The 15,117-nt window shown below is 38.5% G+C and overlaps 1 protein-coding gene across 1 annotated transcript; it reads left to right on the forward strand.

The window, feature by feature from the left end:
* The first annotated feature begins 846 nt into the window (after nucleotides 1-846).
* Nucleotides 847-12,603, forward strand: napepld.L (N-acyl phosphatidylethanolamine phospholipase D L homeolog). Its single transcript, XM_018252676.2, has 5 exons — nucleotides 847-1,219; nucleotides 7,277-7,583; nucleotides 8,251-8,897; nucleotides 9,562-9,676; nucleotides 10,170-12,603. Exons 1-5 carry the CDS (start codon nucleotides 894-896, stop codon nucleotides 10,305-10,307), a joined length of 1,533 nt encoding a protein of 510 aa, XP_018108165.1. The 5' UTR covers nucleotides 847-893; the 3' UTR covers nucleotides 10,308-12,603.
* Nucleotides 12,604-15,117: the final 2,514 nt, after the last annotated feature.

Raw genomic sequence — 15,117 nt, forward strand, 5'->3', positions numbered from 1 at the left:
TTTTTATATTCAATTTTGAAATCTGACATGGGGCTAGACATATTGTCAGTTTTCCAGCTGCCCTTAGTCATGTGACTTGTGCCTGCACTTTAGGATGGAACTACTTTCTGGCAGGCTGTTATTTCTCCTACTTAATGTAACTGAATCAGTCTCAGTGGGACTTGGCCTTTACTATTGAGTGTTGTTCTTATGTCTCCCAGGCAGCTGTTATCTAGTGTTAGGAAGCTGCTATCTGGTTACCTTCTCATTGTTCTGTTGTTAGGCTGCTGGGGGGGAGATATCACTTCAACTTGCAGTATAGCAGTAAACATAACTCAAAACATTTTGGAAGTAAAAAAAGGGACAACATTTTTTTTTCGCACACAGCACAGGGATTTTTTTGACCATGTCCCTTTCTGTGGCCACACCCCCTAATTACCATGTTCATTTTACAAAATTTGGCAGGTTATGAAAGTTTGAAAAAATTTCTCCTTATCTAAACTGTTGTTTTGTGTCTTAAAATTGTTTCAAAGTATCTTATTTGCACCTTTTAGCTGTTCTGTGCTCTCTGCTAAAAATTAAGTTAGAAAAACGGACAGTTGGGAGGTATTGGAGTGATTGAAGTTTATCAGAGCACAATTCACATGACTGGGGCAGCTGGGGAATTGACAATATGTCTAGCCCCATGTCAGCCTTCAAAATTGAATAAAAAAAAAAAATCAGTTTGTTCTTTTGAAAAATGGGTTTCAGTGCAGAATTCTGCTGGAGCAGCACTATTAACTGATCCTTTTGAAAAAAAATAAAAACATGTTCCCATGACAGTATCCCTTTAAGCATATAAATACACGCAAATACAGCGGGTCGGAATTTGCTAATTCTGGACACTGGTCAGAGTCCTCCCTTCCCGGAGCAATATGGCCGCTTGGCCCCTCCCACCGTCACTTCTGTACACACTGGATCCGGCCATGGTCCAACCCCTCCTAGCAGGCGGGTGGGCTCCAATGACATGCTGCTTGGTGCTGGTGAGGAGGAGCTGCAAGGTGTTCGGGAGCTCTGTGCGGTTACTGGCTTTGCCTCCTGCCGCAGTTAGTGTTGGTGCGAGTAGGTACTCTGACTGCAGCAGATCCGAAAGAAGTCGTGAGCGCCCGGGAGAGCCGCAAGGTGCTAAGCGGAGACGTGGGAGCCAGTGCGTAGCCATTTCAATGGACGTTCTGGATGAAGCGCAAGGGACAGAGGACAGGTAAGCACTAGCAGTTGGCAAAGTAATTGGTTATTCAAGGTGCAGCAGACACGTTGGCGTGCAGGAATGCAGTAAGGGAAGTATGTGGTATAGCCAGTAAACTAAGCGGCCCTGCAGCTATTCCCGGCATCCCACCTGCAGCTGTAAAACGGTAAGTTGTGGATCCCTGAACTACAGCCAGGAATGTGTGCATGTGACTATTGAAGAGATACACACGTTTACAGCACACAAACACCCCATCCCATTTCCCAGCATCTATCATCTGCTTGTGGGGAAAGATACTCCTATGCAGGAAAGCTAAATTGGATGCAACGACAACAGAAATGTGCCCAATATTCATAGTGTGGAAATAAAGCTCACCAGAAAGATACTTCTAGTTCCCCTGGACCCTTTGCATTGGATTCATAAGGAAATGTTTATCAAAAGGGGAAATAAATGCTGTCGTTTTAACAATAGGAACTTATTTAGCTTGGCTAACTTTTGTCCAGTCCAATAGATTGGTCCAATAGACTAGTTTCAAGTATGTCAGCTTCCAATGAGATCAGACAGAATGCTCTTGCTCAGTGTACATACTTGTAGTTGGCAACTATTGAACATTTTGCTCAGTCATAGGGCAAATAAATGGTCACAGAGTTCTCTAACAAAAGTGTGTGTTGTGCATTTCAGAGACATATAGGATAAACAAAGAAACCCTAATTTTGTAGACAATTATAAGTAATATATGGTGTTTCTTTTACATGGTGCTAAAATTCATATAATACACAAAAGCCATGAATATCCTGTAAATTATATCCTTATAAATGGTGAGTTCTGATGTCATCAGTTATAAACGGTGAGTTCTGATGTCATTTCTGTCACATGACTCACTTAAATTTGTGTATTATAATAAATAAAGTACCCCCCAGTTGCAAAATATGAGGATATTATAAGTTACCTCGGAGTTCCATGACCTGTATAAAAACACTCGGCCTTCGGCCTCGTGTTTTTATATGGTCATGAAACTCCTCGGTAACTTATAATATCCTTATATTTTACAAGAGGGGGTACTTTATTCACTATATTATCTTTAAAAATAGCCCCTTTGTTGGAGCTCCATATAGATGTTCACTGGTCCCTGTCTCTGTCTCAAATGAGTGGTGGGCGTGTCCTAACGGTAGGAGGGGGGTCAGCCAATTACAGCCTTGCAATCACACAAGCACAGACAGGCTTCAGTTCCCTATCAGGTCCTGCTAGCTGCTGATTGGTTCCTGTCCTACCGTACAGTGTGCTCAGAGCCGCCGGCTCCCCTGCAAAGCGTGGGAATTCAGGAAGCAGGAAGTGGAAGGGAAGGGAGGGATTATTATAGTTTTTGCAGAAATATTCAATAAATCAGCCTGAAACACTACTTTTAAAGCACAATTCTTCTATATCTGAATGAGTATAATGCACTGGTACACAAAATGTCTCCTTTAAGTTAACTTTTAGTATGTTATGGAATAGTTCTAAGCAACTTTTTAACTGGTCTACATTATTTATTGTTTATAGTTTTTGAATTATTTGCCTTATTCTTCGGACTCTTTTCAGATTTCAAATGGGGGTTCCCTATCCCAACTAAAAAACAAATGCGCTGAAAGGCTACAACTTTATTGTCAATTCTACATTATAGTATATTATATTCCAGAATTAATGCATGGTTGACAGGGTAATTTGATCCGTAGTATCCAAATTGCTGATATTGCAAACTGGAAACCAAAAACGAAAACCAATTGTCTCAGAATATCACTCTCGACATCATATTAAAAGTTAATTTAAACCCCTTTAACACATCAGTGCACATGACAACCCCTTTGGGAATGAGAATCAGTGTGTGCTAGAGCCTATGGCAGGGATGTCTGAACTGGAATACCAAAGGCAAAGTATCTCTAGTCTGCAGCCTGGCAAGGGTAGATTATATATGAAGTCAAATATAATATTATATATTAGAATCAAAAGAAGGTTAGAAAAGAGATTCCTTTTAAAATGTTTGCAGAGTGTGATATTAATGGGGAAAAAGGCAGATCAATAAGAGTACAGGGAGAAGTTTTTGTGTAGGTTCCAAGTACAGATAATGGCTGCAGACTGGTGCAAGAAACATAAAACATTGGGAGTTGTGTGAGTAAGTTAGGGGAGCGGTGCGAAGGTATAGCAAACAGGAATTATGCTTATGTTGAAGGTACAGATAATTGCTGTACATTAGGACAGACTACTTAGGATACAGGAAGACCTCTAGGAAAGGGAGTGGTTCCAATGATACTTAATAATACATAATGTAAGTAAGTGGACATACAAGGTCTCAAGCTATCAAACCATGCTCCTCTCACTGGAGGAAAAGGGAAAAAAGATGCATCCAATTTACATTTTGCAGAGTAATTAAAACCCTGTAGTCACACCTGCACATGGACTAGTAACCACATAGTAACAAACTGGATGTTTTATTTTCAAACCGTAACCTGTAAATGAAACCACCTTGTTGGATGCTATGGACTTTCTAGACCTGGCAACATTTTTTAAATTTTCCTAATTGTCTCTGAACTGTATTTTTCCTTAACTTGGTAATATGAATGCATAGCATTAAATATGCCATTAATGGGGCGATGTAGAGAGTGATATTCTGAGACAGTTTGCAATTGGTTTTAATTTATTATTATTATTTGTGGTTTTTGAGTTATTTAGCTCAGCAGCTCTCCAGTTTGCAATTTCGGAAAAATGGTTGCTAGGGTCCAAATTACCATAGCAACCATGCATTCGACTAAGAAACTGAAATATAATTAGGGGAGGGTCTGAATAGCAATATGAGTAATAAAAAGTTGCAATAACAATATTGTAACTTTACAGAGAATTTGTTTTTTTAGATTAAAAGCTGGAAAGAGTCAGAAGAAGGTGAATAACAAAAAAACTATAAAAAAATGCAGACAAATTGGAAAGTTGCTTAGAATTGGCCATTCTACAATGTACCAAATTTAACTTAAAGGTGAACCATCCCTTTAAAGTAACTGATAAAACTTTCCAACTCTGCCTAAACGTGCTCTCAGTTTATAATTTTTGAGGGTTCTCTCTGCGTCCAGGACCTAAGCAGGCCATACTTATATCCTGGGGCTGCATAATGTTTCACAAGGAGTATTCGTGGATTTTGATTGGAAATTTCCATCTGCTGATGCACCACATCTACCATATACATGGTGCCTTGGCAGTTGAGGCTCTTATTTAGGCTCTCAGCCTGGACGAACTTGTATGCATACATCTGCTCATGCATATATTAATTTTCCATATGGGGTTCTTGTTTGCTTTGTACATTATCAGTGTAGTGGCTTTGCAGAAAGCAGCTAAATACCCAGGTATATTCATAATAAGCACTTCTGTCATTCTCCACCAGCAAGTGGGTCAGAAATGTAGTTCCAAAATAGCTGGAGGACTAAAACTGCTGGTGCAAAGGCCCAAAACTCAAAGCCACATGAGGAGAGCTTCAGTAATTGTTTTTGCCTTCACATTGTGTCGTGCATGAATGAAGACAACGCTTAAGAACAGATTAGTGATGATGTGTGACAGGCACAGAAAGGAATTCACTGATGCCTAGATAGCTGAGTAGCATTTGTCAGCATGATGGGAACATGGGCTGGTTCTGTGAGGGCTTTATCAATCTGCAGCACTAGTGTAGCTTTTTTTTTTTTTTTTTAAATTATACTCCTAAAAGGGGCATTTTACCAAACATAAAAGTAGGGCATATAATTTGTATAATACGTATTGCGTTTAGCTTGTTTTGATACAAATCAAGTCTTGTGTGTATTTTTATTTTTTATTCTTATTATCAGAGGCTATCATATTCCTTTTCTTTATTCAATACATCATCAACAGACAACCCCAAACTACATCCCCCAAAATGGTACAATTTCGATTTAATAACACATTGTTTTACCTGCACCATCCTTGCCCACAGTGACGTTTCACATGCTGGTACTGCACACTTCTTCAAATACAGCCTTCAGAAGTGCACAGTCCTTTCATGACTGTAAAAGGATTCAATTAAAACAGATGAGGTAGGAGCAGGTTTTAAAGAACTGTGCCGCTTTGGAGGTTGAGTGCCCAGTAAAAATGGCCTGGAGGGAAGGCTGCTTACATCTTAAGTGAAGCAAGGATTACATTAACTTGCAGTGCCTATTACCTGTTGCATTTGGCAATTAATAACAAACACAAGGGAATCACAGTGTGTGACAAAAGTATGACTGTGTGATTCCTATATTTGATAGAATCTCCAAAAAGGGTAGTTCGCCGAATTCACTTCTATGGCTCTAATACACAAGCTTTCTTACCTGCATCCTTTGCAGTTGATATTTCATGTGTTCCACCACAAGAGAACACTGGAAAACACTGCACCTTCTTTCCAGTTATTTAGTAATTAGGAGCTTGCTGAGCGTTGGTGAGTACAAAGTGACTGGAAAGAAGGGCTGGTTTTCTTCCTGATTTAAGGTGCATATAAGTGCCTCTGCAGTGGAAAGTAGTTAAAAATGGTTGTGTGCAATAGTCCTTATTATGGACCTATTTAAAGCACATTTCCATTTAGAAATCCTAAGAAATGTAAAAAAAATGGAAAGGTGCTTACATTTCTTATACTATTAAATTATTTGCCTTCCAATTACGCCTCTGCCTGACCCTCAACTGAAAATGCCTTCTGGTTGTCAGGGGCACTGACCTGGCAACTAAAACAAACAAGGGATATGTGAGTAAAATCAAATCATATTATGTAGGAACTGGTTCCTCTTGTCCACTTAAATGTTACATAGTGACACATAATACCTGAAGGTTGAAGACAATACCAGTGGTCTGACTAGTGGATATGCGATAATATGTCTTTCTCTTGTGAACTGTACACACTTATCCAGTGTGAAAGATCCTGTTGTATTTATTCTCCTTCCAATGACTGAAGACACATTATTTTCTTAAGGAAAGATTTCCTCAGCTAAACAAACAGTTTAGCTTAACATACCTAAGAGATATTATTAAAACACAGCACCTTCACAGTGGAAAAACAAACGTTTTGTTGATTTGATAATTTATTGGGGGTTACTGTTTAAGCTTATTTTAAAATTGTCACGTTAAAAAAACACTACTGTAAAAGGTTTTCTGAAAAAGAAAAGCTATAGAAAAGGGTTTCTTAAATGTCATATGATGATCCATGAGTGCAAGGCTTGTTTTGTCTTGCCCCTTTGGATCTAATGCTGCACAAAAGCTCTTTCTGAATCAACTCCAAAATGTGTTACATGATGTGTTGCCATTGTACATTGTATAAACTCCAAGCTTTCGTGAGAGGTTTGATATAGATTTAATTAGGCAGCATTTTACTTATAACTACACATCATTACTGCATTCTAGAGGTACAGCAGTAAAAAAAATTCTTTTAGGGGGTTGTTCATGTTCCAACACTTTTTTCAGTTCACTTGTTTTCAGATTGTTCAACAGAAATGTTTTTTTTTCAGTTACTTTATATTTGTGACCAGTTTTATAATATATTGAAGTTTAAAGTTTTAGTTTGTTTATGGCTTATGGGGAGGGGGTCACAATGTTCTAAACTAAGTTTCACTAAAGGCAGTTGATATGATTCATATGATTGCTAATATTCCACTGATGCTGCTGAGAAATGTATCTACTAATGCAGCAAATTGTAACAGTTCAATATCTGATTATTAAGTGGCCAGACTGGAACAACAGAGACTGGAATATTAAACTTTAATTTTGGAAAAACATTAAAAAAATAAAAAATGGAAAGCAATTGAAAGATTTCTTTATTTCTGGTGAACAGTCATGAGAACAACTGAACTGAGAAAAGTGTTTGGATGGTGAACAATCCCTTTAAAAAAACACTTGCTTTGCTAACTAAGATTAATAGCTGAACTCCAGGTATGCAGCACACTACCCAGAAGGCAGCTGTCTGGTGTACTAAAGAAAAGAAAATAATTTTATTATATATAAATACAATATACTGAATTTAAGGTCAAACAGATTATTTGATAACTGGTGTACAAATGTAATTTCTCCCAATTATAGGTTAACCGATACAGATGACAGTGAAAAGAATGAGTTGTGTGCTACATCCAGTAGTCTGTATCCTAAAGAGACAGTCAGAAAACGACAGAATTCTCTGCGGAGCTCCAGGAGTAGTGACTCTTGCAGATCATCAAGGAAAAGTTTTAAGTTAGATGTCAGAATGGAAGAGGATGTTACTAAGTCAAGAAGACTCAAGAATGGTAGATTTGTGAACCCATGGCCTACATGGAAGGCACCCACCTTCTGGAATGCTCTAAAATGGGCAATAACAGAAAAAGATAATAGCAATGTTCCCAGCTCAAAGGAGGTGAGTGCATTACGATTATCTTTATTATCTGAATATAAGGGAATGTGAGATTTGCAAACAAAACATTACTATGTATAATTTTACAGCAGTTGAATCAAAATATTTTAATTGTGGCTTTTATTGTTATATTTAAGTATTGCCGCTGTTCTATACCAGCAGAAGGTACCATTAGGCATTCCACATGTTGCTGAATGCTAGCCGTTTCAAGCTGAACCCATGTCCATTTTAATATTATATCTGAAGACTGGCCTAAATATGAACAAACCTGTTCTGGGTTGTGCACTACTAGCATTTTTGTATCCAGACATGTGAATAGTGATTACACATGGTGGTGTTCTTCTTCTCAGCTGAGTAGTTTTCTATCAAAGGGACTAACCACTGCTTTGTATGTTACAATCAGCAATATTACTGTAATTTCATTGCTTGCAGAACTGTATGATCATCAGTCCAGGCAAGGCCCCTGTTAGTGAGTGATTTGATTAAACTGGGGCAGCTGCACCACAGTTGATCAGGAGAGCATACCTAGGATTGCTGATGACTGATTTTTCCACTTACTTTCCCATGGAAGTGGGCCTATGTGTAGCAGTCATTACTTTGACAGAAATATCTAGTTTGCTATATAATTTTGTTAAACCCTTTTTTTGTATTTTAAACTTTCTGTCCATAGGAGCTTGACAAGGTTCTTCCAGTTGTTAAACCCTACTTTGTTCAATACCCTGATCTTGCTGGCAAGACCAAAAATGGAATAAGGATCACATGGTTGGGACATGCTTCTGTCATGGTAGAAATGGATGATGTGATATTTCTTACTGATCCTATCTTCAGTCAACATGCTTCCCCAATAAGCTTCACAGGGCCAAAGCGTTTCCGCGGGCCTCCATGTTCCGTAGAGCAACTTCCAAAAATTGATGCCGTTGTAATCAGCCATAACCATTATGACCACTTGGATTATGACACAGTCGTAGGTCTTAATGAGCGATTTGGTACTGAGCTGAGATGGTTTGTACCTTTGGGTCTTTTAAACTGGATGCAGAAATGTGGCTGTGAGAATGTAATTGAATTGGATTGGTGGGAGCAAAACTGTGTACCTGGACATGATGAAGTAACATTTGTGTTTACCCCATGCCAGCACTGGTGCAAAAGGACACCTATAGATGACAACAAAGTTCTTTGGGGTAGTTGGTCTATCCTTGGACCATCAAACAGATTCTTTTTTGCAGGAGATACTGGGTATTGTGCTGCTTTTGAAGAGATAGGGAAGAGATTTGGTCCGTTTGACATTGCTGCTATTCCAATTGGAGCCTATGAACCTAGGTAATATTTATTTATCAGTAAGCTTTCTAATTACAGACTATCATGGTTCATGAAAATTTATCATACCGTTACTTTAATGGTTATAGAAGCAGTTTATTTGCCCTTTTAAACTAAGTACCAGTAAAGCAAGAAATGAAAATTACTAATTTGTCCTGACATTTTCTGTATTTCTATACTGTACATTTAAAATATTTTGTTTGTAGAACAAGTTTTTATTTTTCTTTGCAATGTGTTTGCTATCTGCTTTTCTTTGTTCAGCTAAATTTTATATGTACATGAATATCCAAGTCAAAAGCTAAAGCAAAATTATATAAAAAATGTTTCACTGCACTGCACTTTTCAGGGCTCCAAGAAAAAAATATTGGCATTTTCTGCCACCGGTAAAAATGCCACTTCTAACTTGTGTATGTGTGAAGTATTTTATTAAATATATTTACCCATAGACACCAAAGTATTAGAGAACATGAAATTAAAAAATACAGGATTTAGTGACACAAATATATTCCACATGTCATTATACTGTAAAGGAAAAAAGATAACCAATGCAAATATTTTTTTTATTTTAAATCCATCTAAAGGGGTAATATAATATATTTTTCACTTGCCTTTTTGTATATTGTAGAATCACTGTTAACAATAAATGTTACTGTGTGTTTGTTAATAGATGGTTTATGAGAAATCAACATGTGGACCCAGAAGAGGCAGTTAGAATTCACGCTGATGTCCGTGCAAAGAAATCTGTGGGTGTTCACTGGGGAACATTTGCATTAGCTAATGAGGTTTGTTCCAAGCAAAATATCTTTAGAAATGAAGGCAGATTACTGTGATAAGTATACATTTTGGAAACTGTAAAGAAAAAAATGTGCTTTTGTTTTTTTTTGTAAAAGATGTGATTCTACCATTTTATATTGCTAGAATTCTGAAGATTGCGGTTTCAATGGAGTCTATGAATAACATTAACTGTTGCTTTTGATGAGAAACAATATGGTAGCTCTAGCTTATTTAAATAAATATAAGCCGATAAATAAGGCTCTACAGGCAGAAAAAAAACAATATCAATAATAATAATGTCTATATAGTTATAGAACATTCACATGAAGTACTGGTTATGTTCAATAAATATTCATAAACTCCTGACCCAAACTAATATATAAGCACCAAAGTCTTGCTGTACAGACTTTATGCTTATCTGGCTTTCATAAAGATGAATGTACTGAACTGAAGTTATGTACAGTACAGTGACATTAAATGTCCTATTGTCTATTCTTACAGCATTATTTGGATCCACCAAGAAAACTCACTGAAGCCCTTGAAAGATATGGACTGAATTCAGATGACTTTTTTGTGTTAAACCATGGAGAATCTATACATCTTAATATGGACATCGATGAACTATCTGATGATTCATAAATATGTATTATTTTAATTCAATCAAATACTTTTACTAGAAGATTTTATATCTTAAAGCAAGTGACATACATTTCAGTGATGTAAATTCTATATAAAATCTACATTTACAGGTTAAAGTTTGTCCTGCAGGAAACCTGTGTTGCCTAACAATGCTTTAGTATTTTAGCACACACAAAAATCAAGAAAAGAAAATGAAAGGGCCTTATCCCCACACTACAAAAGCCTGAAAATTATGAAAATTGTATGAAAACAAATAAGTAACCAAAAATAAATAAAAAGCAATTTTTATTCACCACCATGCCATATTGAGAACAGTGAAGTTAAAACCATTTAAAATAATAAGCAGTGCTGCATATGGAAATGAAGGGATCCCTTCTATCAGGACAAAAAACCCAAAGCTGGTTATGTTAACCAACAAAGGGGAAAAAAAGGGGTTAGCATGCTATCAAAAATTGTTTAGTAACAAAATTATGAAGAAATTCAGAGCAAGATGGTACATGTACGTTTTGCAATGCAATGGTTCAGTGAAATTCAATTAAATCAGTCCATCTTGATCCTAAAAAGAAAAAATTCCAATGTTCTGAGAGTACAGCATGTGAATATTCCCCTACTTGATTTATTCAAACGGATTGGCAAGAAAGCAGGGGTTAAGACCCCTAAGTCTCTGATGTTGGAGGGTCAACAATTGAAGGGCTCCAATCCTAGGGTTAATGCTTAATGGACGTGCTGGGGCTTCAATAGGCCAGGGTAAAGGGTTGGCTCGCCTCCGGAAAGTAATGGCGATTATCCGTCAGAGTAAAATTTCACCACATATATTGCCCAAATATTTCCCAATGTTCGCAAGGTCCACCGCCTCTTGTGACGGTTCTGTAGCCCTCATAAATAATCAAAATATACAGACCGTCTGGCGGGTTGTGCTCACGAATGTGGCCGTATTTCCTTGGGGCGTCTGTGTGTGGATAAAGTCCTTAGCCTCTCCCAGTCACGCCAAAATGCAGTCCAAGAAGGGACCCCCTGCGTCCAGTGCAGCGCCGAACCTCGACAGCTGTTTCGCCACAACGCGTGGCTTTCCCTTCATTTCCATATGCAGCGCTGCTTATTATTTTAAATGGTTTTAACTTCACTGTTCTCAATATGGCATGGTGGTGAATAAAAATTGCTTTTTATTTATTTTTGGTTACTTATTTGTTTTCATACAATTTTCATAATTTTCAGGCTTTTGTAGTGTGGGGATAAGTCCCTTTCATTTTCTTTTCTTGATTTATATGCTGTTTATTTAGTGGACACCCCAACACTACAAGCCTGTTATTATCTGACTAAGCCTTACCTGAGTTGTTTTTCATATGTTAGCACACACAAACTTGGTCAAATGCAACTAAAGGGTTAAGGAACACAAACATAATTTTTTTTCAGAAATTTCAATTTGCTTCTGAAATTATTTAAATTTTAGTTAACAGCTGTGAACTGCTCTTAATGTGTGATCAACATTGCAAGATTTTTAGCTGTCCAGCGGACATGATCCTTCACGTAACAACACAAGTCTCTTGCTGCTGTGGCATCACACTGCAGCTTAAATTAATGATTGCAGAGAATAAGGATAAGAAAATTACTTTAACACCCCACCTTTCTGTGTATATATGGCAAGGATATGTATGCAGATTATCAATGTAGCAAATAGGGAACGTATAGCTGCTAGGACCTGTAAGAAGGCAGCTTAAAGCTTACACAATCTACAGGGTCACTACTGCAGTACTGCCCTATTATATAGTACAAGGTTAAATTAGAATATCCCTAATATTACATTTATTAGAAAAAAAAAATGTGTCCAAAAAGAAAAAACACTAGGCAGACCATAACAACAAAATAATGTAACAATAATGTAACAATACTCCAACAAAAAATATGAAGCATGAAGTTGGTTGCCGCACATAAAAAAAACAAAAACAGATATGACACAAAAATCGGTACTTAGCTGTACCGACTGACTATACTGCCAGTACAGCTGTATAGTGCTTTACTTTCTGCACACAGGGCATTTTTGGCTGTATAAGCGTTTCCTTTGTTGGCAGGGTAAATGCATTATGTGCCATTAAATTAAGAAAAGAAAATGTCATGGAACATTTTCTTTGTTTCCTTTTATGCATTTGTACTGTATATCAGTAATACATTTCTGAGTCACTTTGAGGAACATCTTGCATTTGGTAAGTGCCTGAATTATTTAAGCAAATTAAATGCTTTAACAGAAATCATGTAGTGTAAAAGTTTTTTAATGGTTATTAAAAATATATATATGAAAGGTGACTGTGCTCTTAAATTTACCTTTTTGTAAATTTTGATTTTCTGACATTTTTTTTAATTGGCTTTTTTTTCCCTTGAATAATTTTTTTGGATCATTCCTAGTTGGCACAAGGATGAATGGATTCATGCACCCTTCCCTTCAGGAGGCAGGATAGTAAAGAAAAAATTGCTAGGAGGGGGACTACCCACATTGGCCCTCCTGCCCTATCATGCATGGGAATCAAGGCATGTGTAGGCGCTGCTTTCCCAGAAGCTTGACCGTAGGCATTCTGCAGTACTGCCTTCCCAGAGCCTGGACTCATGGACATTTCAGCACTGCTGAGTCCCCTTCTCCCTCCTGATTAGATACTAAGCCAGACCATGGCATGCTACAACACTGTCTTAGGGTTGCATTCTTGGTCCAAGGTTTGCGCTTTCAAGGGAATCTATGTGTGATCACGATATGCCTCAGCACTCCTGCAACCAGCTTGACTACTGGACACATTCTTTTTTTAAAGTTCAACCCGAATCCTCTTTGAGAGCCCAAGTGACTGACAGCCGGGAAACACCTGTGTGCACATCCTCCCCAAGCAGCCATGTTATTTTTGGCCAAGGAAAACTACCATGGAGCACAAACAGGAAGTTTTTCCGACTCGTCCACTTTCCGTTATGGATCCTCCGCGCTCTCCTGTACACACTACACGTATCTCTCCTCCATATCACCTGTGCACCCAGACAGGCCCTGAGCAAGTCTAACAGATTCCCCCTTCTATTACATACTGTCCTGATTGGATAAGAGTAACACTATGGGTATTTTCCCCAGAGGCACGTTCAGCTTGACATTAGCACAGATACTGCACCTTCCTTTTCCTTATTTTACTTTTATTTCACTTATATTCCACACTATTTCCAACCACTAACTTGGCACCTAAAACACCCACTTTGCCAGACACCGGTGAAGCTGAAAAAGGTACAGCTTTTTCCATCATCGCCAATGTAGATCAGGGGACTTTTCACTTTCATTTATTTAAGGGATGGCTACCTCCACATCCCCACACACAGCAGCGATCAGCATCCTACCAATTTTATTCCCTACCCTTTGTTTGGACACAGCGCCTCACGTTTTCAAAAAGGCCATGGCACCCCTAATAGGCTACAAGAGACAACAGAACCTCTTTCACCTTCCCTACCTAGACAACCTCTATCTGAAAGCACTTTCCTCTCCCGTTACCAACACAAACAAGTGCATCCAAATCTTGACGGATCATGGGTGGCAAATCAACCATGCCAAGAGCACACTTACTCCAGACCATAATATTTATCGGAGTCCTGCTTGATTCCTCAACCAAAAAGGTCTTCCTCACACAAGAAAAATGTGCCAAACTAAAAGCAGCAGCAAGAGAGGCCATCTCTCAACCTGTCATGGATGCAAAAAAAGACAGAGTAATGCAAACGCTGTTATGAGCCTAAAAAACTACCACCACCAAATGTTATGGCACATGCTTACCTCATGGTGCAACAGTAAGTCCCTTGACCACCTTACTCGAGTGACCTAGGAGTGAACTCACTCAAAGTGCAGGTTTTGGCACTATCGATCCTCTTCCAAAATCAATTTGCGCTCCACCATGATGTCAGGATCTTTTTACAGGCTATGACCAGTATTAAAGCCATGTTTTGGCACCCCGTCCCTCCCTGAGGCCTAAACTTTGTTTTATGCACGCTCCTGCACCTGCCCTTTGAATCTCTTGAGCCTGTTGACCTCAAACTCCTGACTAGGAAAGTGGCTCTACTCAGCCAAAATGGTATACAAAATCATGCGCTGGGGTACAAGCTGCCTTTCTGTATCTGACATAAGGATAAGGTAGTCTTATGAACATTACCTATGTTCCTACTGAAAGTCACCTCCCCTTATTGATCAAGAAATTGTCCTGCTGTCATTTTGACAGCAGCCACCCACATAGAATGCTTACGTTAATCTCAAAGGGGTCCAGGCTGTCAAGTTCCACATCCACAGAACCGCAGACATCAGACAGTCCCTCTTCATCCTCTATGGACAGACTCGGAAGGGGGGACGAAGGCATCAAATTTTTCCATTGCCAAATGGATCAAACTGCTCAACAAGGCTAATCAGCTCAGCAACCTTCCGAACCCCATCTGGATCACAGCCCACTCCACACAAGCTCTCACAGGCTCATGCCAACAAAGCTTTGGTAGAACACAGCAAAGAAGCCATGTGGTCCTCATTCTGAACCTTCTCCAAGTTCTACAAAATCAATGTATTCATATCTTCCTAGGCTTCCTTTGGAAGGAAAGTTCTTTAGTCTGTTGTATCAAAATAAGCCTTCAGCTGATGTGATTGTGCAGCTACAGTTCGGTTTTCTCATCCATTTCTGATTATTGGTTTCCTCCCACCCATTCAGCCAGCCTTTGGGACTAATACATTCATCCTTGTACTGCCTAGGGATCCAAGAAAAAGGAATTTTTAATACTCACAGATAAATCCCATCATGGCAGCACAGGGAACCGCATCCTT

This window comes from Xenopus laevis, chromosome 3L (assembly GCF_017654675.1).
Source record: "Xenopus laevis strain J_2021 chromosome 3L, Xenopus_laevis_v10.1, whole genome shotgun sequence".
NCBI lineage: Eukaryota > Metazoa > Chordata > Amphibia > Anura > Pipidae > Xenopus > Xenopus laevis.